A 25,374-nucleotide genomic window follows, 5' to 3' on the forward strand; every position below is an offset into this window, starting at 1 on the left:
TTTTTTTTTGTGAAATGAACTTTACTATTAAGGAAGTTATTGTTAGAAATTTTTATTTTTCAACAAATGTGTATTTCCCAAAACGCTAACATTTTTTAGATTTTTGCATGCAAGAAGAAAAAAAATGTATGATGTTATTAAGAAAAGTAGTGAAGCCTTCACCCTTTTTTTTTTTTAATTATTTCAAATTAGCAAATCTATTACTACAGAAATATTCACACGTCTTAATTTATAATTAAGATTAATAGCATACTAGTGAATATTTCCACAGCAAGAGTTTTAAGTTTTGCCAAATTATTTTTGTTTTCTAAATTTTGACAAAACTTCCAAATGTAATAAATTTGTAACAATGTAATTGTACTTATTTATACAAACAATTGTGTTTCATTCAAGCTTAAAATAAATCTTTCAAATTATTTTTTATTTCGGTTCAATTTTACCATTTTTCTTTGTTAATTGATGTCTTGTTATTCTTTTCTTTCTTTTTTTTTTTTTCATCATTTCATCCAAAAAAACTTAAGAATGAAAAATAAGATTAAATATGATTGATGTTTTCAGGTAGTCTTATTGTTTGCTAAATTTTATACTAGTCATTCTTACTGACTAGCAATATGGCTAGGTGATTTTACAAACCTTTGTACCATTAACATATACAGTATGGGATAGGGTATAGTAGACGAAGGCCATGAGGGTTCCTCTGGTACGAGCTAGAAGGGCTGAGAAAAGAGGTTTCAGAAAAGATATTTAGTCTAAAACCATGTTACTAGGAGGTCAGGTGGGGTAGAGGAGTACTACCAAATAATAAGCTGTAGAAATTCCCATTAGTACTCGTACATGTGTATCACCTGTGCAATGCCCCCACCCCCAACCCCCAACCATCTCTAGTGCTCTGGTAGCAGGACATGATTGGAGACTGAATGCATCATGTTGTAGCAAACTAAAAATCATTTTAAACAAATCTGTTCAATGACAAGGATCATCATCTTGAAACTTATTCATACCAATTTCTGCCAAAAATTAGTCTTGAGAGCAACCCCACGACTAAATACTCTGATAAAAAATACATTACTATATTGTGGATCCATGAATTTTCCAAGGGTTATATTAATGCATAAGAGGAATGCAAGGAATCTGATTTTGCATTAGTTTTTATAATTCTCAAGTTTCCCACTTAGACAATGCAATATTTTTCCATGAAACCATGATGTACCATCCTGCAGTAAAGTTTTTTTGGGGAAAAAAGACTCTTGAAATTTGTACATCTTAATTTCCAAATAATAGCTTACATTATAGCGATGCATAAATCAATATTACATCAGAATGACAAATTTCATCAATATGGTCACAAAATGAAGAACCAGCAAAGAAATTATTGAATTTATTGTCAAATGGTGTCGATTTCAATTAATTTTGAGACAAAAAAAATTCTTAAAACCCCTAATTTGGTGGATTTATATTCTCATAACTTTTGAATTGTGGCAGATTTGCATAATTTAAAAGATTTTGATTGTCATTTTAGATTTTTTAAATCTAAATATTCAGAAACAAAAAGGTTACATAGAATATTGTCTGTTTTTTTACTTTGGTAGAATCAACATCAATATCTTTATTTCTAATCTGTTCAATTACTAATTGCCAGACCGAGTTGTGATAAGATTTTAAAAGAGTCAAAACTAAACATTTTTTAAAGAGAAAAATCCAAGTTGTCCTCCATAGTCACACGTCAAAATAGATTGATATAAGTATGGATGTGCCACATGGGTCGGTCTTTGAACCTTTATTATTCCTCATATTACCTCCCTGATAAAATCGTCTCTGAGATGGGTATATTTGCTGACGACACCACACACTATAGCAGACACAAAAGGAAAAACGAATGAACACATATCCAGTTGAAATCTTAGCGTAAGACCTCCAATCTAGTTGAATGGGGTAAAAAAATAAAAATGGATAGTAACATGCAATGCTGCTTAGACTAAATTTATTTTCTTTAATAATTACAAGAAACCTTCTCAATTACTGATAGCCATGGTTAATCAAGCTCTTCGTTCAAACTCCTTGGCTTAACATTCACAGGTAACATGAATTGGAAACAATTACGTCGAGGACATTGCCAAGGCTGCTCTGAAGAAAGTGGGATCTCTCTTTCTACAGTACTAGAAATTAATCACATCTGAGAGTATCCTGTACTCCTACAAGACCACAGTTCGCTCATACATGGAGTACTGTTGCCATATCTGCCACTAGTCTTTCACTTTTAGATAGGGTTCAAAAACAAGTCACTAACCTAATAGGTCCTGCACTATCAACCAAACTCCAATCTCTGTCCCTTCGCTGAAATGTTGCATCTCTGTACCTGTTTTACAAGTATTTTCATTGGGACGTGCTGATAATCTCAAAGAACTTGATGTAAATACCCCCCGACTAATCTAACAAGCAGAAAAATCCTATCCCTACATGGTTGAGAGTTTCTTCCCTTGAGCTGCTAGATTTTGGAATGCTTTCTCGGGTCCCTGCTTCCCTGACTGTACTGGCATTCAGAAGTTCAAGTGTAATGTGAACAGACATCAATGTTCAACTTCCAATATAGTATCCCTACAAATTTGGTCATAAATAGTAGCCCCTCACGTCAGTGGCACTGTACCTAGTTTGGGGTGAAAAAAAGCAAAAAATTTTAACTATTGTAACATACTTTCATAATTCAAAAGATTTTATTTTAGATTTTTTTAAATCTAAATATACAAGATAAAAAGCTACGTAAGAATTTTTTTTTTTTTTTTTTTTTTACATCGGTAGAATAAGCAACATCAATATCTATTTCTGATTTGTTCAATTATTGATTGTCATGGACTGAGCAAGTTTTGGTAAAAAAGCAAATAAATCAAAACCAGACTTTTAAGCTCAAAAAATGGGCAAAAGTTATAGCCAGTTGATTTAGAATGAATGCTTCATGTCAAATTGATGATCAAATATGTTGAATTTGTGCTTATTTCTACACTAAATTCTAATTCCTATTAATCTGTGCACAAACGAATGTCCTTTTCTCTTCCCCACATAAGAGACTTGCAAGCCTGTCTCTGCTTTACTTCCATGGCAAGTGCTCATCTGAGCTTCAATCTATGATCCCCCTTTACCAAACTTTCACGAAAAACACTCATCTAGCTAAACCCACTATCAATAATTACCCCCACTGCCTAAACTTAAACGTAGATTCCATGAACAAAGCTTTCTTAGAACTGTACACCTGTGGAACTCTTCTGTTTCTCTGCTTTCCAGCTGACTACAATATGATCGTCTTTGTCTTCAACAAGTTCTTGATGGGCTATCCCTTTAAATAATCCAATTTACAGAATTTCCACTACTAGCAATTACTACGATATTGTCTCATTGACTGACATACACTCATTAACCCTTACTCTCGAGTGGCCTCTGAGCCTTGATAAGTGGTGACTCCTTTGCAAAAAAATAAAAATAAAACTACTTGATCAATTTATGTGATTTTTGGTATATGGTATTTTCTTTGTTACACACACAGACAGATTTTTTTCTTTCTGTTTTTTTAATACTATCAGTTCCGCCCAGCTTTGATCAGGCCCTATGTATGGTTCATAACTTTATGTGCATATGTATATATTAAAAAGTGTGAATATATACGATAATACCTTTCTACTTAACTACCATAGAGAAAAGTTGGTAGAGACCGCAGAGGTCAATTTTTTTAAAAAAAACTTTAACCCCAATAATGACCCCTTAACATTTGTTTTGGGTTCAAATCAAATTATAAAGTTAGATCCATGCCCAAGTAACCTATACCTAAAATTTCAAGTGTTGAGACCCAAAAATGGCGGAGGAGTTTGGTAGAGTTCTCAAAGGTCAAATCGTTGAACTTTGACCCCTTGAAAGCCAAATTTCTGGCCGAAAACCAATTAAAAATATTTTCCCAAATCTCAATACCCCTTATGTCAAATCTCAAGTCTGTAGACCGAAAATTGACAGAGTTATTTAGTAGGGAAGTGTACACACACAGACATACACAGACATTTTCACTTTTATAGATATATAGATAAAAAATTCTGAACAATTTCCTAAAAAAAAAAAAAAACTGAAGATAATGTTTATTTACCTAAATTTTTGTTCCTCATACCGGTTGTCGATTTTGTTGTCTCTGAAAATAGAAAGAGCAATAAAAGAAAAGCGAAAAACTGAATGCAACATCTTATTAAAAAAACAAAAAACAATTCATAATAATTGCACAGGTCATTCAAATACTATTTAAATATATTTTTAGAATAAAAAAAAAAAAAATGACATCATTTCTCAAAATATTAGTTTATATGTTTAATCATTAAAGAAAATATATATATACATTTCTTCTAGAGATTCTGCATCCCAGATACACAAAAGAGCACAGTAAACTGTGTCCTAATGATGCTTCTCAATTCTCATGAAATTTCTTTGAAAAGAAACTTTAATTTTATAATGCAGCTGATCGAGTTTGAACATATACTGTCAATTAAAAAAATAAATTGTCATAAGTCAAAAAGAATAAAAAATAATTGAATTGTGATGAAGCAAAACTTTATTTTTTTAAAATCTATATAAATAAAACAGATTGCATGTGTGTGTGTGCTCGTGTAAATATTTAATCAATAAACTCTTAAACTACTGGTCACATAGCACTGAAATGAACAGGAAATAGTAATCATATATCAAGAATCGTTTATAATGAGTAAAATCTTTGTTTGGATGGATGAATAATGCATGCTGAAAGATGTTGGCAAGTTGAAATGCAAAATGTTCATTTCAACTTGCCGACTTATTTCTATTACTTTTGCACGTGTGCAAATTCATTCATAGCTTGAAATGGTTTCATTTTAAATCTTTCTGTCAATAGTTACATCGGTAGAAAATGCGGCTGAAGTGCTAAATGTTTTGGTTTTGATTCTTACTGATGGCATCCGTCATTTTTTTTCATCTTTTGAAATCACAACTATATATTAGCTACAATATAATATTCAATGGTGAATTGACTGTAATAATCAATACGAAATCTGCATGAATTAAAATATATTTAAGCGTATTTTATGACCCAGTAAGGTTAAAAATAAAACAAAAAAGTTTGTTCAGTCAATTTAAATAATCCAAATAACTAAATTTGTTTTCAAAATTATATCATTCCCCTTTGTAAAAAATAAGTTCAGTGCTGTATAGTTTATAACATTCCAATTAAGGAAATTCAATCACATCGCTACTTGCATGTATTAAGGACTCTTTACATTAAAAACCTATTGGCATTAATGTACGTAAATGTGTTTGAAAATATAAAAGTTACCAATTTTTATTTTTAAAATTTTATAAGTAAAAATAGAAATGTTTTGAAATTTGGTTACGAGTAGTGCTATTCAAATCACAGGATGGCCCAAAAGGTAAGTTACCTCAACGAAAAAGTGATATCATAAAAAGCAATCATTAAAGCATAATTCATAAAATATCACACCATGGCACCATATGATTTGGTGTCACATATCAATGGTGTTCATATAAATACAATGAGAGAATGTTAATGAAAATAAATAAACTGAATCCAAGACATGCATATTGTATTGCTAAATCATTAAGGTTTTTTTTTTTTTTTTTAAAGGAGCGGGGGGGGGGGGGACAATCTTTGGAAAAATGACTACCATATGTCAGCCGTCAGCTGTATGGTTTCAGATTGACCGATGTTGATTAATACATTCAACATTACAATTCTCTAAAAATGTAAATGCCTCCTATTTTTTTTTTATTCTGCCCGAATGGATCAGAGGGGATTGCAAAATGCATTGTTATGATCTGAACTAATGCATTCATGATCTGAAAGCTTCATATCTCTGTTGCAGATATTGGCAGTTTGAGACTAAGAAAGCAACCCCTGTCATCGGCATGTGTCAGAAGCAGAGATGCATCATTGAATTCCTCCATGCAGAAAAAACTGCAACCAATCAACATTCATTGGCACCTGTTGAACATTTACAAAGTTGATGCAGTTAATGTCAGCATAGGAGATGGGTTTGTTGATTTCAGAGTGGAGACAGATGCAAGTGACAAAGCATACTCTGGACTTTTATGATAGCAGCATCGGTCATCGCTGGCAAAAGTGCATTGAGAATGGTGGTGACTATGTAGAAAGATAAATTCTGAAGCACAAAAGGTCGTTCGTAGTTCAACATTTTAGTTTTTTTAGTTAAAAAACAGATCTTACTTTTGGAATGACCACACACATACAAATACGTACTCAAGGGGGGCAGTGTCTAAACAGTAACAGCCGATTTTGTACTGGCGAAATTGCAACTGAAAAGAGTCAATATTTTACTGTCATAATTGCAAGTTATTTCAATAAAATCAAATCCTACATGAACGTGTGGAAAACAATATGTTTAAATTTAATTTCACCAGTAAAAGGTCAATTGTTATTGTCATTATTGGAAGTTAAATCTCATGTAAAATAAAAATAATGAACATGTGCAAAATCTTTTGTGAAAAAAGAAATTTCAGATTTAAGTATAATTTAAAAAATTAACAGGTTCAATGCTTTTTAGATAAAAATAAATTCTGCAGCTGTAAAACAGCAAATGGATTTAATATACTTCAGTTATTTCATGAACCTAACAGAAAATTGCTCCTCGTGATCCCAGATGAAATTGAAGGAAAATTTAAATCATTAATGAAACTTGAACTATTAACATATCGATTTCTATAAAACACAAAAAAATATTTTTATGCTTTTTCACTTAGTTTCTCCTATTAAGTTTTAAATGCAGATAGAAATGACAGATAAATTAATGCACTATCAAGAAAATAATGATAGGATTTAAAAAAACAAACATTTGCATAAACGAGTGAATTCCATCAGAATCAATAACGTTGTCTATCTAATCGATAAGTGGAGAAAGTAACGGCAGAAAAAGGAAGATTAAGAAAAACATTAAATTAATTTGTAAACAGTGAAATATTATCTGGTCAGCGTGAAACGAGAGATCTACAATGTTCGTATGTGCTTATCAGGTCTGTAAACTTTAAAAATAAAAAGATTTTGTTGGGAAAAAAAAAATGAATGAAATGATCAGATAAAGGTTAATTTAATTACATATGACTTCTGGTTTGGTTCAGTTTTTTTTTGTTTTTTTTTTCAAATTTAATTTATGTCATATCAATTCTTTTAATTCAACAGTGTTATGGCATATTACATGATATAGCAATGCAGTTTGGGGTCATTTAATGCTGAAACAATAACATTGTCTACAATTAATTTTATAGTATTAGTTTAAAACAGGTTATTATTTAGCAGATAGATAAATTGCCAAAGGAATATATCAAATACTAATGAAACTATAGTGGTGGTTGTGGTGGCCACGGAGGCTGAACTATAAAATTAGTCGACAAAGTCTTATTCTAAATTTAAAAACTTTATTGGGCCATCTTCATCTTTGTTAAAATGAAAAAAAAAAAAAAATAGGAGAGAAAAGGATGCAACATTATTAATAACTCAAATCATCTTAAGCTGGACAGAAAATTTAAAAAAAATATACAACTTAAGTATGACAGACTTACAAATGAATAAAGTCTCATTCTAAAATTTAAAACAACTTTATTGAGCCGTCTTCATTACTGTGTAAATAAAAAGGAAGATATGAGAGAAAAGCATGTTAGTAAAGGAATACATCCATGAGTATGCACGAAAACTAAAGGTTAGAAAGTTCACGTCATGTTAAATGTTCTGTTAGTAAGGAAGAGAGTTCATATATGAAGGATAGGATGAATGTTCTGTTTGTAAGGAAAGCAAAATGTGTTCATATATGAAGAGTGTTTGCTTACAGTACACAGGTGTTGACGCTGAGGTTGTTTCTAAAAGAATACATTCATGAGCATGTCTCTCGGTGGTGGTGCCTTTGTCCCAATCTTGCCGAGAAAAATATAAGAAATCAAGAATTGCAACCCCTAGTAGTAAAATTGACTTTTTTCGCCTAGAATGCTTTTATCTATAAGAAAACTATTTGTAAATAAAACAAAAGCAAAAAAACGGAACTAATCATTGCATTAAAAAGTAATAATAAAGCAATATGCAAATTATTAATCCTGTAACATTGATTATATATATATATAAGCCTACCTCTCCACTCACACTAAAGTTTGTGTGTATGGTCAGCAGTCATGATTCTGACACTCTGATGTTTAACAAAGATGCGTTCTCTCACCTACCCTCTTCAATTACATTATCAACTGGATTATATCAAATGCTCTGGCCAACTTTAATGGTGTATGTAACAGTAACTGCCTACAAATATCGAAACTCGACTACTCTGATATTGCTATTTTGGGTGAAAGGTTTGCTGACATTCAATCGGTTATTGACAAGATACAATCATACACATCAAAGATAAGCATGAAAATAAATGCCAATAAGACAAAATTACTGACAGTAGGCCTTTTTTCCAAATGAAATACACAGATTCGCAATATGGAAATCCTTGAAGAGGTCAATCGGTTCAAATATCTTGATTCTATCATCCCCATAACAGATCAAGGGGGAGAAAGACATTCTCAACCGCATCAGCAATCATCATCTTCTGTTGACTTTGATCATAGGCCTGGCTTCGAAAAGAAATAAGGCTGAACACCAAAGTCAGAATCTACCAGACCCTTGTCCGCACTATTCTTTTGTATAGCTGCGAGACTTGGCCTATAACCTCGTAAATAATAACGTTCAGATCTTTCTTCCAAGCACCATAGCTTTTATATTTGTTTGGTATCATTTTATTTATTTTTTTCATGGTTTTGTTGGTGTCTGCGGCAACACCATGTCCAGGCTTATTTTACCTGTGATCCTAACACAACGATAGTGTTTATCTATCCCATATGTAGAAATCACCATCATACACATATTGTATGTGTTAGATGTTTACAATAAAAAAAAATGTTGAGCATTATGTTTCATTGACCTATAATTCAGAAACCAAGCATTTCCGGACATATAGACATATATAGACATACAAAATATTATCTCAAAGTTATGTCATCAATTTTTCAAAACACCCTTTTCTATTTACCTGCCAGACAGAAAGACCCATGAAAAAAATTGTCAACCCTAACCGTAAGAAGCAAACAATGTCTATATAGTCACTAATGGGTTGTAGAACATGTATTCAATTATACTTGAATACTATTATTGAGAAACGCATGAAGCAGGGGTGTTGAATCCCAAAATCTGCAAAAATTGTTCACTTTCAGCTAAATAAGCTGAAGAAAATGCAACTCCCAAAATTTGTTTAAAACATTAAAATTAAGAAAACACTCATAAATCTACAGACTGACCCGCCACACACACACCTGTTGTCAAATGTATTAATAATCTGAGTTATGAATAACAGATCTATTCTGGTATATACAAAATGAAACAAAGGAAACAAAAAAAAAATTTTCACTTTAGCCACTTGAGAAGTAAAAAAAAAAAATGTATTTAGTAAAACTAAAGAAAGATGCACTAGTTCCTGTATGCAGAGTGGGATGGTTTGGTAGGAAGAAAGGAATGTGGAAGTATGTTAATGGCCAATTTCAGACTATAATGAGTTTAGATTTAATCAAGAAAAAGAATTTCATTTTATATTAAAGTTTCATTGTGTGATCATTAATAATTTTGTTAGCCCAGTTTCATGGCATGTCACCCTTTTTTTTTTTCATTATTTAATGCAAAATTTTCATTTTGATTTGTTTAAAAATGTTATCCATCAAGTTCTTAATATCTTCAAATATTAATTATTCATCATGACTGGTTAGTTATTAACATATGATGTAAATGTATATGTCTGGATGTCGTTTCATGCCATATTTAGGACAGATCCTATTTAAACAACATGATGATGGATATTAGTAGTCAAAGTCAGAAGAGATCTGAGAATAATAGCAATTAAGGGGAGACTCCACAACTCTAAATTAGGGTTTTCACTAACCACCAGAAAAACAGGAATGATAACTACTGCATTTGATGGATAAACGAAAAGCTATAGAACAGGAAGGACCACCAAATTTACTACAAGTATACATTGATAGTTTCTATTGTTGCATATACATGTGAAACTAGGACAATAATGGCATTCATTAAAGTTTTAAACTGAGATTACTTTATGAAAGACAACTTAAAAATTTAATACCCTATATAAACCCATTATAGAGTTTATATAGGGTTTTATTGCATTGACGAGTGGCAATTTTTCTTTAGGATGGGACTGTTTTTATATGAACACACATAATATCACCATCATTAAGAAATAAATCGCCCATCGCTAAAAATAGTAATCTAATTTGAAATTACTTGAAAAAAGAAAGTTATTAATAACGCAAGAAAGAGAATTAGACATTTTAAAAAGAGAAAAGATTGAGTTTTGTTTACATCAAAATGTTATTCAAATACAAAAAGAAATTCATTAATTAAATGAATTATTAAAAGTTGAAACTGAAGAGAATCTCACTATTTTTACTCATTTTTGCACACTAAACTTGTTTAATAAGATAAAATAGTGAACAGAAATATGTTGAACATTTAAATTTTTTTTTTCATTAAAATAGAAAATAAAACTGAAATTTTTTCACATTTTAGTACAGAATATTTTCAAATAAAAAAATGCATTCTACGTTGTAACATGTATTTGTTTACTGCAATTTAAAATTGCAGAAGAATAAAGATGTTTTAGTTTAAGAATCACAAAAAAATGATATCAAAATTAAACAAATAAAAAATACTGTTAAGATAAATCAAGTCAAAACAAAATAGTAATATTTTTTTCATCATACACACACTAGACTTTTTAGCCCATTAAAAAATGGGCAAAAGTTATAGCCTGTTGACCTAAAATTAGTGCATTATGCTAAGTTGATGGTTGAATATGATTAAATTTATGCTCTTTTTAGCATTAAATAATACCTATCCGTGCATCAAACAGATATCCTAATACTTAGTTTTCTGCACCATATCCATATAAAATTTCATCCAGATCAGTCCAGTAGTTTCTGAGAAAAAGTGAAATGGACAAATATACATGTGTGTGTAAGTGTTTTCATTTGTGCGTTAACTTATATTCCATAAATTTCTTTTCATCATTTTTTTTTTTACCATGAAGAGTTTAATACTCAATCCCCAAACACACTTCTTTTTGATTCAGCATTACACAAACTCAAATCACATGAGAATAAAATGACCAGATGCAATGCAGAATAAACAGAGAAAGATTCGTGTTATTCTTATTTGCCTTCTTCTAATTGAAAATCTAATCCATCCTTCTAGAGAAGAGACGGGTCACATTTTTCATAAAAGAAATACAAAAAATGACTTAGCCACTTCCATACGGTATTCTTAAACGGACAAGGCTCTACTTCTGGCTTTGTGATTGTTGAAATGCTGGACCCCAATAGATCACTAAAGTTATAAAACCCTATGAATAGAGAAAACAACCTTTTTTTTTTTTTTTTTTTTTAAATAATAGTTACTTGAAGTCAGTCATAAATTGTCTTGACAAAATTTTGAATTGCACATGAAGCAAAGTTCTGTATTTAGTTTTATACATATAGGAAATGTAGATTTTAATAAATATTAATAAATAATATATCAATATTAGCTTTGAAATTTGTTTTACTAGTTAATATTATTTGTTTACTTTTTGTTTTAATCAAAACAAAATATTAAGTGCTGTCTATTGAATTTCATTAAAATGCAATAAAAACTAAAGCATTAGATAATTTTATCATTAAACTTTCTGATAATTAAGACTTAAGTATATTTTCATTTACTAATGGTTATGTATACATGAGATAAGGGTTATTCGTTGAAAGAAAGACAAACAAATATTTGAAATCCGATACTTTCTAATTGCTTCTTTCACATGACTTTTTTTGTTAAGAGGCAAATAATTATCCAGATGATTATCTCCATCCCAGCCTGCACCTGACAACTGCACTCAAAGAAACGATAAAAAGGATTTAAAAAAAAAAAAAAAAAAAAAATGCCAAGAAATATTTTTTGTATTTACTCTAAGCATCTAATTATCTAAATAATAGTATATCTCGTTGTTGAAATACAACTGTATTTAAACTTGCCTCTTAAGGGTAAGTTTGGTTACATATTTAGGGGAAGCTAATATTCATCTATCGCAACTGGGTTTGATATGCACAGCTATCGCAACTGTGGTTGGATACAATCAAAAAAAAATTTTTTTTTCTAATTTGTTTTAATATTTTTTGAAGATCTCTGCTATTTCTTTATGTCATACCATTTTTAAAATTTGCTTCTGTTTTTATGATTTTAATAAGATTTTATTTCAATATTGCCAAGATCAGTAATGATCAGTGGTTGTAGAACTCGAAAGTCCTTAGTAACAGGAAAGTTCTCTGCAACTCAATCTCTTGAAGTCCCTATAAGCAATATAGGTAGAAATGTAGTGAAATTACAAGACATGTAGTGAAACAAGCTGAGCACATGGGGTCTCCCCTCCACAAGTGAAAAACTTACTTTCACCTTTTTTTTAAATCCAAGACGCGATTAGTGAGAAAAGTGCAAACAAATGAATGGATGAACAGATAATCTCTCCTTTGTTGGGAGACCAATTACAGATAGGTTGAAAGATGATCAGTTTGTGTACAAGAAGTGTAATGTAACAGAGATGGATGAGAATTCAGACGTGGAGAAAGTATATTTGGATGGTGAAGTTATTGAGGATGGTTGGTTTAGATCTGAGAAATCTGAACAACATAGGGAGATGTGTGCAGAACAGGAGACTTTGTTGATATGGTCGTGTTAAAATAATGGATGAGAGTTCTGATCAGCGGATGTAGAAATTTCTAAAAGTTATTCAGTACATGCCAGTATGTAAAACGAAAGTTAAACCGAATATCATAATGAAATATTAAAAATGTAATAATAAAAAAAAAAATGGATATGAAAATTAAACCATTTCACACATTGCTATGGGTAATATGCTTTTAAAATGTAGATATTATCTCCCAAAGGTATAAGGGTATGAATTACAATAGATTTGATCACATACTTATAAAAAAAAAAAAAAAAAAAAAAAGATAAATATGAACCATGTTAGGTAATTTGCATAGGCAGAGGACTGATCCTATCAAATTTCATGTTCCTATTTCTAAGACTAAAAGTTAGCAAATACATTTCTCATATTAATATAGATTACCGAAGAAAAAAAATATGGGGAAAATCTCACATTAAGTTTCATAAAATATTATCCATAAATTTGTTTCATAGACAAATTCTAAATTGTCTTTTCTATACAAAACTGTCAACTGGTTGAAGAAAAATCGATTGTACATAGCTTTGATTCTTTGTAAACAAGACCTCAGATGTTTTAATATTGATAACCATGATACTTTGGGGAAAAACATGTCCTACAATGTTAATCTAGAGTAGATTGTCCACATGTGAAAAGAAATTAACTGATCCAAGAGATCAAGGAGACAAAAAACAAGTGAAGCATGCAGGGTTCAGCATTTCCCCCGCCCCCATTTAGCCCCAAAAGTCCCCAAAACCTTAACATATTTAAATTTGAGTTCAGCACCATGCAAAACTGCTAAATAGACATACATAGAAAATTTTGGACAAATATGGTAAAATAGTCCCAAAAATGGAGTGTTTTTATTAGCCCTAAAAGAGACCCTGGGGCACACCCAAGAGTTATTGTAAAGTATAGACAAACAAAATTATATAGAAATCAGTTAGTTACAACTTTTCAGAAAGTTTTATGAAAATTCAAGGCATCAATTTTTTTTTTTTAATAAGCACAAAAGCGTCAATTTTAGCCATTTTAACCCAAAAGGTACACCGGGGGAGGGGGGGGCAGAGTTTTCCCGTAAAATCCGTTCTGTTACTTTTTTTTTTTTTTTTTTTTACTCATGTTTAATGTTTGTTGCAAAATTTCAAAAAATTCCAAGGTGTAGTTTATTGAGAAAAGTGCAGACGGATGAACAGACATGGGTGAATTTACAGGTTCACCTTCCTTTTGTTGGGGGACCAAACAAAAGACTGGAGAATACAACCACATCGCCATCACCTAAATAAGCCTGTAGCCACGTACGCCTCACAGATTGGATATTGCATGGAAGTCTGATTCTTGGGTATGGACAAAAAGTCTAACAAGATTAGTACTTTGTATTGTTTAGATTATTCAGAGAACTATTCTCACCTTGAATGTTAGTTTCACAACATCTCAGTCGATGTAACTTCTAAACTTCTTCAGGTGTATCCTGTCAAACCAAAGCTTTATCTCTGTGGCCGGGGTCAAACTCGGGAAGGACTTATGACGTAACGGGTAAAGTATTGGTAAAATTCAATTGTAAGTTACATTCTTCTGGAGGTTTAGAGATTCAATCATTAGTGTGGGCAACACTCAAATAAAATTGTGAATTACTTAGGACTTCTACCCAGTCAAAGCTGACCGAACAAGCACATGCTACCCCTGTAGATTAAATAAAGGGTTCCATTTGAAATTTCATACAGATTCTTGAGTTTGATAAGATACACCCGAATAAGATCAGAAGGTTACATCAACAGAAACATTGTGAAATAAACACACACACACAAGATATGAACAGTAGTCCAAATAATCCAAATACGAATTATCCTCATCTAAAAAATTCAGAAACAAAACTGATACCGTCACTGACTCAGCCTGCTTTTGTTGGTTCAAGACTCTTGCTATTCTTGTTGAGATTTGATGATAAAAAAAATTCAGATACATTTTTATTAACTATAAGCTCATTCAACCAGTATCATTTCTACTCAACAGCCAAATATATCGAATGCGATTTGCAAAAAGATAAATACATACAAATTGACACAAAATCTATCAAAAACGACTTTCAATAAAACCATATTTGTTTGGTATGTCTAGTTCATGGTAAACCAACATTTATTATACTTTCACGTCTCACTATCATAAATCGGTTTTGAAATAGATATTCTACATAATTATTTTAAAATAATGAAAAATATGATTTAAATAAAAATAATATGTATTTAATATTATGTATAAATGTAAAATAAATAAATGAATCGCTAAAAGAAATTGATAAAAATTGACTTATTTAAGTTAGGGTTACAGTTTCTCGCTCATCCAAGTTGAATTCAGTGTTCGAAAAATTTCCCACTTTTTCTTCCATAAGGTGATTACAAATAATATATAAATATATACACAATGCGGATTATTATATAAGGAAGGATTTAAACAACAAAATGCTGTGGTGTCCATGTTTGTCACAGTACCTTTAAGAAAATGCCATAAGTAATGTAGAAAGATGAAAAAAAAATTCATTTTGTTTCTTTAAAACAGACACCTGAAAATGTATTTGCTACATGTGTGTATGTGCTGGCTGGCCTTGTTTCCAAAACGCAAAACTCCAATCACCAAGATTGACACCGATCAAATGTTCTTAAGTGCAAAACTTCTTGTACTTGAGAATGTTAAAAAAAAAAAAAAAAAAAAATTTTTGTTAAAATAAATTTGATTTTAAAGCTTTTTGTTTATTATTAACTTTGTCAGATTTAACGTTAATAACTTGTTTTTAGAAATATAAAAACTGATAATTTTTTTTAAATTCCAAAGCAAAATATTTTTAAATTGTTTTATTGCTCTCATTTTTAAAGGGTTCAAGAAGATAATTTTAATGCCACATTTTTCTTTGAACTTAAATCGATCCTTGTAAGAGGTCGGAAGATTTTTTTTTTTTTCATACTATGTACAAGGTTAGAGGAAGAGAACCCCATCAAAACCAAATCAAAAAAAAAAAAAAAAAAAAAAAAAAAAAAGCGTAATATTTATTTATATATGTATCGACGTTGTTCTGGGTCTTCTGTACTACACAGATATACACTTATGAGTTGGTACGCTTTGTTTCACAGAAAATCAATTGAGTGGGGAGGGGCATGCTGGAACAGTACCCATTGCCAATGATTCATTATACAATTTGCTATTTTACCGATAAGAAAGGGAGGCACACCACAACAGTAGTACTAGTTTAATGACCACATATGATAAGGTTTGAATACAACAGAGTTGATTTCGTGGTAAATTTACCAATTTTAAATATTTTAGCTTTTAAATAAAAACATTTTTTTTTAACAATTATTAAATTTGTTGACTTATTTTCAATTTATTTATTTATTTTTTTTTTTTCTTAAACTTCGTATCCAGTTTTCATACTTACTTTCAATATATCGAAAAAGATAATTAGAACATCGAAGTCGAAAACTTCTTGATTACTAGTTACTGCCTGGAAGGACTACCATAACTAATTACTACTGTCCAATACGTAAAATGGTTAGAGAAAAAGATTCAAAATAAAGTAAATAATATGAATAGTTCGAATAATTTGTAAATAAAAACTATTATTGTAAGGCGAGTTATTTGGACATACATGTTTGTTTTGGCTATTTTTGCCATTCGGTACCAACGTCATGAATAGGGCTATGACAACAGAATATTCTTATTGTTTTGACTCTCGAGTGTATATCCGACACAATTAACCGAGAACCACATCAGTACCACTATATAAAACGATAAGATATTAATGGATACACACTAAAGAGTCAAAACAATGAAAAGAATATACTGTTGTCCAAGCCCTAGTCATGAATAGTACTCTGACCCTCCAGCATGATGAGGGGGGGGGTAGATTACACGATTTTCTATAAATAAAACATTACGTTTGTCTTAGAAATGCCGCATCGTATATTTCACATGGAGTTTAGGATTTTTCATTTCTTTTTTTCGAGATTAAACACGGTGAAAAAAGAATCATTTTGTTCTTAATAAATTTTCTGTATATTTACATGTATTACAACTGTGTAAATGACACAAAAAATGCCTCTACAACGGCTTTGAGCGACAGAGAAAAAAAAACGGGAATCTGATTTAGTATGGGGATTTTTTTTTCTTTTGTAAATTGAAAGCAACGATGAACTAAAATTAAACAATTGAAAAATGAAATCTTAACAGCTTAATACTTATTGATTGAAATTGAATAAAGTGTTAGAAAATAATTCCTCGGACGAAAAATATTTAAAGATTAATTTTAATTAAAAAAGTTAAAAAAAAAGTTTCTTTAGTTTTAAAGGCTTCAAAATTACCATAAAATTTCTAAGGATACATACATTTTTTAAGAAATATTTAAAGTTGGTAAATTCATCGACTATGAATCAGCTATGCCATGCCCAAACCTGGATTAAGTGGCCGACACAAGTTTGCTTTGTGTGTGTGTGTTTTTTTTTAAAAACACAAAATAATGTTGAAGCATGGAAAACTCCAACTTAAACTGAAGTTTTGAAGGTAAAACTCAAATATTTGCGTTTCTAATAAGTTAACACCTTCAACTCAGCACAAATGAACCCTAATCCTGTAATTGAAGAAACAATTAATAGCGGTTTAACTTGTAAAAAAAAAAAAAAAATAACTAGTTTGGAGTCGGAAAAGTTTAAGCAAAAAAATAAATAAAAACTAAGTTTTATTTTGTTATTTTGTTTAATAATTACAATCAAAAACGATTTTTTTTTCTTTGATTGCAAGGTTCATGTTGGAGGAGTTTCAATTTTTAAAGTTCCTATTTACAATGCCTCCCCACGGGACAGTTAGACAGCAGGGTCGTTTTTTAACGTGGAGAAAAGGAACAAAAATTTTAAATTGTCTCAGTCGTGAAGGATTTCTCCTCCACTGAGAAAACAAGAAATTGAAGTGCAGCAGCATCTGAAAGAACAGATACTACACTTTCAATTTTTAAAGTTGCGAATATTAAGGTTTCGTTGTGACAAATAAAAAGTGCATTAATGTTGCCCTCTCAAACTTTTTTACAAAGATAAAAAACGAGATCAAATTATAAAGCTGAATAATAAAAAAAGATTTAAGTACTTGTGCAGAATACGGGATGTGCTATTTTTTTAAAATTGGATTTTCATATTAAATTCAAGCTTTATGGTATCTTTGTTTATTAAATTGTTAGGTGAAAGTACAGATTAGTTATAAAACGCTCTCTCCTTATCCTGTTAAGTGTTAAGAATAGATGTTTTATTTCTAAACGTTTCAGCACGGTCTGTATTCTGCATAAGTAACTCCCACCCAATTAGTGGTCTGGCAAAGACAGAGGGGAGACAACTATACAAAAAAAAAAAAAAAAACCCTAAGCAAAATTCACCCCAAAGCAGGCTTGTTAGGACACTATATATACATTTGGGTATGCAAAATTGAGCATATTTTATTAGTTTGGAAATTTAAGTTCATTTTTTACCAATTGTCAAAATTTTAACCATAGATTAGTATTATAATCTTCAAAAAGCCTGCACATTTTCATGTAGTTTCGTTCTAGAGAACCAAAGATAGCATTTCAATATTCAATTTAAATACCAGTATAACTATATTCATATTTCCCTAAAATATCTAGCCTTGATGAAGGGGAGAGACTAAAACTTGCTATGGTTTCAAATGATTTGAAATAACAGCAAGGGGAGACTTGGTTCCAAATATTTCTCATATGTTATATCTCCCCTCTTTCGTTTTCATACATAAAGTAAATTTATAGTGTATAAGGATTATTTGATACTGGAGATATTCATAATCATACCATATTTCCAAAAGAGGGGAGATATGACATGAGAAATATTTGGAATCATGTCTCCCCTTACTGTTATTTCAGATCAGTTGAAAGTTTTAGTGTCCCCTCCATCTAGGGCAGAGATTTTGGGTATATATATATATATATATATATATATATATATATATATATATATATATATATATATATATATATATTAGTAATTTATAAAATATATATGGCGATTAAGCTACACTGAATATTCTGCGTTTCATCCACTATAGGATTCGTCAGGCTTATGCGCGAATTTTGTGGTTGCTTCTTGTTTTTATATATTTTGAGGATTTCTAGTTAGCCAATCAGCTTTCTAGTATCCACCGCGCCCCCTCCTATCAGCCAATGGGCATGCATTTTATCGAACAAAGGATCTGTTTTAGAACTAGGTTAGTGGTTTAAGGTAGATCTTTTCCTTCCTTTTTTTTATATATATATATATATATATAAATATACCTATGTGTACACACACACACACACATACATGCACATATATATACATATATATATACCTATATGTGTGATCGTTTATGTATATTCATGTTTATTTAATTTACTTATTTGTTTGTTTTCTATTGTTATTGTTAGTTTTAAAGCTATTTTGTATTTTTTATTTTGTGAACACAGTTGTTTGCTATTTCCCACCTACAGTTTAATAGATTTTGAGGTTCTTTAAAGTACAGGATAGCAAATTTTTCATGGAGGCATAATTTACATGGGTCGTCTAAATGTCTGCACGTGGTAGCTTGTCTCATTATTTTCCATTCGACTACTGGCGAATGTCCGCTTTCTTTGAGTTCCCAGTATTTATTCGCTAGTGTTGTTTTTATACAGTGTTTTTTTATTTTTGAATGTACTTTTGTGGTCATAGTATCGGGTTTTGAAATCTAAGGAAGTCATGCCTATGTAATATTTCTTGTTATTCGGGTTTTCTTTCGCAAATATTGTTGCTTGATAAACTACACTTTTTGTTAGACATTTATTTTGGACTGGGCAAAGTGTGCGGTGTCTACAATTGCATTTATCTTGTTCGTTATTAGTATTTTTATTTATGGTATGGTTGTTCTCGTCCGGGGGTTGGTTTGTTATTATTATTATTATTGTTATCATTATTATTATTATTTCTGCTAGTGTTGGTTTTATTTCTGTCATGGTGTCTACTTTTTTTATTGTTTATTTTGTTGTTGTTTACATTGTTTTCATTTAGTATTTTGTTATTATGTGCTTTAATTATCTCTAAATTTTCGCAACAACTGTAAGATAACTTCAAGGTATTTTTATTGAAGATTTTGTGTAAGGGGTTGGTTGCGGGAAAGTGTTTTTCAATAAGATCTAGAAATTTCTTGGCAAGTTTTGTTTTTTACATTTGATTGTATGGGGCCGTATACCAAATTATAGTTCTTTTTCTTCTATTTTTAATTTTATTATAGTTGTTGGTGTTTTGTTGCTTATATTTGATATCGATATTTTTGTATCCACTATTTTTTAGGGCTGTTTCGTAGATATTGGTTGACCTGTTAAATGCATTTTCATCGCTTGAGTTATTACTGAGTCTACTTACGATCGAGTTAGGAATGTGTTTTATAATTGATGGTGGGTGGTTGGACTTAGGGTTTAAGTAAATTGGAGTAGCGTTATCTTTTAAGTATGGTTCATATGTGTTTTTATCTAAGTTTAACGTGACGTCCAGGAAGTTTGTTATTTTTATGTTAGCTGATATGTCCGATACACCAATATATATTATATATATATATATATATATATATATAGTAATTTATAAAATATCTTATATTTCCTCAGAACTTAATTCCAAATATTTGTTATATCTTCCCTATTTGGTTTTCATACATAAAGTAAATTTCAGTGTTATAAGGATTATTTGATACTAGAGATATTCATGATCGTACCCTATTTTCAAAAGAGAGAAGATATGACATATGAGAAATAGGTGCTAATGCACTTATTGATCTGCACTATTTTTTAAATCGTATTTCCTAGTTTAATTAAAGTTTTTTTTTTTATTCAATTGTAAGGTTAAAGTACAGAATAGGTACAAAACACCCTCCCCATGTTAAGAATGGCTTTTTAAATAATAACATTATTTCAGCACGGATCAATAAGTGCATGAATACAGAGAAATATTTGGAATCAAGTCTCCTCTTGCTGTTATTTAAGATCATTTGAAACCATAGCAAGTTTTAGTCTCCCCTCCATCAAGGTTTTAGGAAAATATGTGTGCGTAAGAAAAAAAAAAACATAAGCTCATTAAAACATTTGTGAAAGTAAATAAGCCCAGTTATATATTAAAAAAAAAATACAGATATTCTTATTTATCATATTTAAAGACAATATCGAAATGAAGCAAACAAAACTTCATGGACCTTTTATCGTGGATGCGACCGTCTATTTCCTATTAAGTGTCACAGACTAATGGCTCAAAGGAGTTAAAATGCGTCATTACCAGATGTGTTAATTTCTTGTGTTTTAGTAGATTCAATTTTTCTTTTTTTGTTTGATATACAGATGATTTTTTTTATTATTTAACGCAAAATGCGTTTCTTTTTTCTTTGCACGAAATAGGATAATTATTTTGTCTTAATGGTAAATAAAAGGAATTTGGAGATGGCAAAAGGATTTGCTTGTAGAGATTAAAGTTCAGGTGATAAGGAACTTTCCACATTAACTAGATTTTGTTTCATTTGTATGCTGAAAACGAATATCGCATTTAAATTTAAGTTAAGGTAGCAAGATGGGATCCGAAAATCCAGCCTCATTCCGAAGGTGGGAGATCAGGTGGTACTGTCACAGGTATCGAGGCAGAACCTAGAATAAAGTGCCGAGTTGTTAACTTCCAACAACAGAAAAGGTGTAATATACAAAAAATAAATGCTACCAAAGGCAAGATAAGTTCAAAGAAAAACAAAATGCAATTCAATGAATTAAAGAAAGAAGCAGTTCAAAGAATTTTCGATTATTTATTGCTATAGACGAAATTTTAGAATTAGCTTTTTTTTTACCTCTTGGATCTGTTTAAATGTAAAAAATAATTTCTAATTCTTTCAACTGTTTGATTATAATTTTTTTTTTAATTATTTGAACTGTTGAATTTTAAAAAATCCTAATTATTTGAACTTTAATTAAAAAAATCTAATTCTAAAATGTTGTCTATAGCAATAAATGCTAGAAAATTCTTTGAATTGTTTCCTTTAACTCTTGAATTGCTTCTCGTTTTTCTTCTAATTTATCTTGCCTTTGGTAACATTTTTTGTTGTATATTACACCTTTTCCGTTTTTCTGTTGTTCGAAGTTAACAACTCGGCACTTTATTCAAAGGTTCTAGGTTATGCCTCGGAACGAGGCTGGATTTTCGGACCCCATCTTGCTAATCTTAACCTTAAATTTGCCGCAAACAAGTAGTTTTCTAGATATTAAGCAATGTAATTATCTTATCACTGGCGGCCATTATTGTACGTGCAAGCGCGAACGTCAAAAATATGCGCACTTGCAACAATGGCCACCAGTGATAAAGAATTACATTGCTTAATATCTGGAAACCTACTTCTTTACGGCAAATTTAAATGCGATATTCATTTTCAGCATACCCGAAACCCTTTAAATGTCGTCATTTTAAGTGTGATTGTGAAGGTGGGAAGTAAGTAAAAATTTACCTTTTTTTTTTTTTTCTTAATGACATTAACTTATTTCAGATGTTAGTTTGTTGAATTATTCATAAAACTCTTTCACATTACAAAATACGATAAAACTCAATAAATCGATAAATTCTATTTTTATTTGTAATTATTTTGGGGCAGCCCTGAACAAGAATCACCGCCCCTATAATTTTATCCAGTATTTCTGCAGTTGATATTTTTTTTACGATCTAACCGGCGTAGTATAAACAGGCCCAACCTCCCCATGTTAAGAACGGCTTTCAGAATAAATACCCCCAACCTTGAAAATTATACTACTACATACTAAAATATACTATAAAAATTGGGGGGGGGGGTCCTTGTTCAGATCCGCCTATTTTTCTACTGGATCATGTTTGTAATGTAATTTCGACATATTAAGTCTAGGTCATTGGATAACTGACTAGAGTATTAAAGCCAAATATTAAGATTTTGATGCTTTTCTGCTGAAGAGAGTCAAGTCGCACTTATTGTAGTTAGTTCGTATTTATTTGCCTCCCCCACAAGGTCGAACTCAGATCTTTCAAGCTGCATTGGTTGGATAGCGAGAGTGCAGAAAGTGCTACATCGTTTGGTCGGCTTTACACATTCGTGGATGATGAGGTCAGTTTTGTGGCCCTATCAATACTCACTAAAATCGTAAATTTATCTTTCTTCAAAGTTTCAAAATATTTGAAAAAAATTAGTGTACAAGCGATAATAACACTAAAAACGTTTTGGACTTAAAATCAATTTAGTATTACATAGTAATAGGAAAAAAATGCCTTTTAGTATTTTTTTCGTCTTTAGTGATATAACATACGATACGTGTTGAAATAACATTTAGAAACCCATTCTTAACATCGTGGGAGGGATTTTTTTAAACTATTCTGTACTTTCATCTAACAATTTGGTACTGGTGGTGCACTTATTGAACTATGCTGAAATAACATTTAGAAAGCCATTCTTAACATAGATAGGGAGAGTGGTTTGGTCAGTCTTGCAGTTAAGTCCCGGCAAAGTTCGACAACTCTAGAACGAGAACGGTCATATCAGTATTTTACACCGTCAAATCACGAATATTACGAATTATTAGTTTTAAAATAAAAACATATGTAATATAAAAAATATGTTAATATTAGAAGTAATCACTTGATTAAATAAAGTAAACGAACAAAATATACATTTTTATATATTTATAACTATTTAACAGAAAAATGAAACAATTTTTAGAAAGTGTATTATTGTCTTAACAGAAAAACAAACAAAATAAAATCTGAAGTAACAAAATATAAATTTATATAAAATAAAACATTGAAAATTAAACATTGAAAATGAAACATTTCTTAAAAAGTGTATTGTCTTATGCTTTTAATAATTCGTGGAAATGCGTGTCCTTTCTCACGCCGTCTCCACAACTCTTCCATTAGATGGGAATGGAACAAATTTTCATATTTTATATTAATTACAAAATATTTTTTATATTAATTACATATTTTATATTACATATTTTATTTTAAAACTAATAATTCGTAATCGTGATTTGACGGTATAAAATACTGATGTGACCCTTCTAGAGTTGTCGAACTTTGCCATGATTTAACTGCAAGGACTGCCGAAAATCCTATCAAAATAAAATAGCACAATCCATATTCTGCAAAAGTACCCCAAAAACAATATGATGGCATCCCGTGAGACTCCATTTTGTGAAAATTACGCTTCTTGTAACGTATTTACACATTTCAAACGTGTTTTTCTTTAGATTACATGTTTTACTGTTCCCTCATTAAATGTTGTTTTTATGTACTTATTCAGATTGACACTTATGGCGGCAATTAAAAGAAAATACAAAAGTCTGTATGATGTACGTACTAGTTACGAAAGGAAAATGAAATATTCAAAAAATCATGTAATTTGATCAAATAGTTTTTTTTATTCAAGAAAAAGTTTTATACGATTGTGAGAGTCGTAGTGTTTTCGTCCGCCATGATTAAATCCGATGAAATAAAAGGGAGAACTTAAATCGAAGTTGAGGTGAAAACTCAGGTAAATGTGACTATTGGAATACCCTGACCAAATCACCGCTAAAAAAAAAAAAAAAAAAAAAAAAAATCGTTCGCGTTCAAATTTAAACACCGAACCGGAATTCGAAAACGAAATTATTTTAGTAAGAACGAATTAATTACCATTTCGTTATCTTTCTTACTAAAATGAAAATTGTTGATTCTAATTGTTATTTTTTTCCATGCGTACCTATTTTACAGTGTTATTATTTTAGTATAAACGAATTATAATTTAGTTATCCTTGTTACTAAAATGAAATAAAACGAAAATATATTTTTCGTAATAGGCCGGCCTCCGGCCATCCATGAAAAAAAAAATAACTTTGGTTCAAATTCTGTAAAAGTTATCAACATTTTAAAGTGCTTGGGCTGCTTGGCTTGACAAGTATTGTTTGTTGAGGTGGAATTGGGCAAGACTTGTAGAGCATTACATTTTCGACCGATTTTCTTTTCGTTCTGATTCAACAGATTTGACACTACTTTTATTAATTTGAATTTTATGAAAAAAAAAAAATGCAATGTAAGTAATCTATTTATATAAAATAAATCTTAACAGAAGTGTGTGAGTGCACATCGTGGCTAAAAGCCAGAAACTACATAAGATACAATTACAAAAAATAATCAGTATGAATTCGGCCTAGTTATGGAAATATGGTAAATAATATGCAAAATAAAATATTCATTCTCTTGCGACTGCTATGAACCAAAATATAGAAACTGAGCACTCCTTTTCAAAACTCTAAATATTGATTTTTTTTTTCTTTCAAGTTCCAAGGAGATGAAAAGTTCGGTAAAACTTGCGGAGAACGCTCTGTTTTATAGTTGTCAAAAGAAAATATAACAGAAATTCAAATTTCGTTCAGTTTTAATCTTTTTTAACTTGTCAAAAAATAAAATCGCAAGTAATCCAAAGAATAACATTCAACAATCGTACTTTATAAAAAAAAAAAAAAAATTTTTTAAATCGA

The 25,374-nt window shown here is 30.4% G+C and overlaps 1 protein-coding gene across 1 annotated transcript in view; it reads right to left on the minus strand.

Annotated features, from left to right (window-relative positions):
• The window catches only part of LOC145243383 (serine/threonine-protein kinase 3-like), a 116,691-nt gene that overhangs the window by 87,105 nt on the left and 4,212 nt on the right, over positions 1–25,374 (minus strand). Inside the window, exon 2 of the mRNA XM_080106217.1 lies at positions 4,124–4,165. Coding sequence (XP_079962343.1) covers positions 4,124–4,165 — 42 coding nt within the window. The remainder of the gene's footprint in view (positions 1–4,123; positions 4,166–25,374) is intronic.

Source organism: Euprymna scolopes, chromosome 22 (genome assembly GCF_053919585.1).
Source record: "Euprymna scolopes isolate OS-2025 chromosome 22, ASM5391958v1, whole genome shotgun sequence".
Classification (NCBI taxonomy): domain Eukaryota; kingdom Metazoa; phylum Mollusca; class Cephalopoda; order Sepiida; family Sepiolidae; genus Euprymna; species Euprymna scolopes.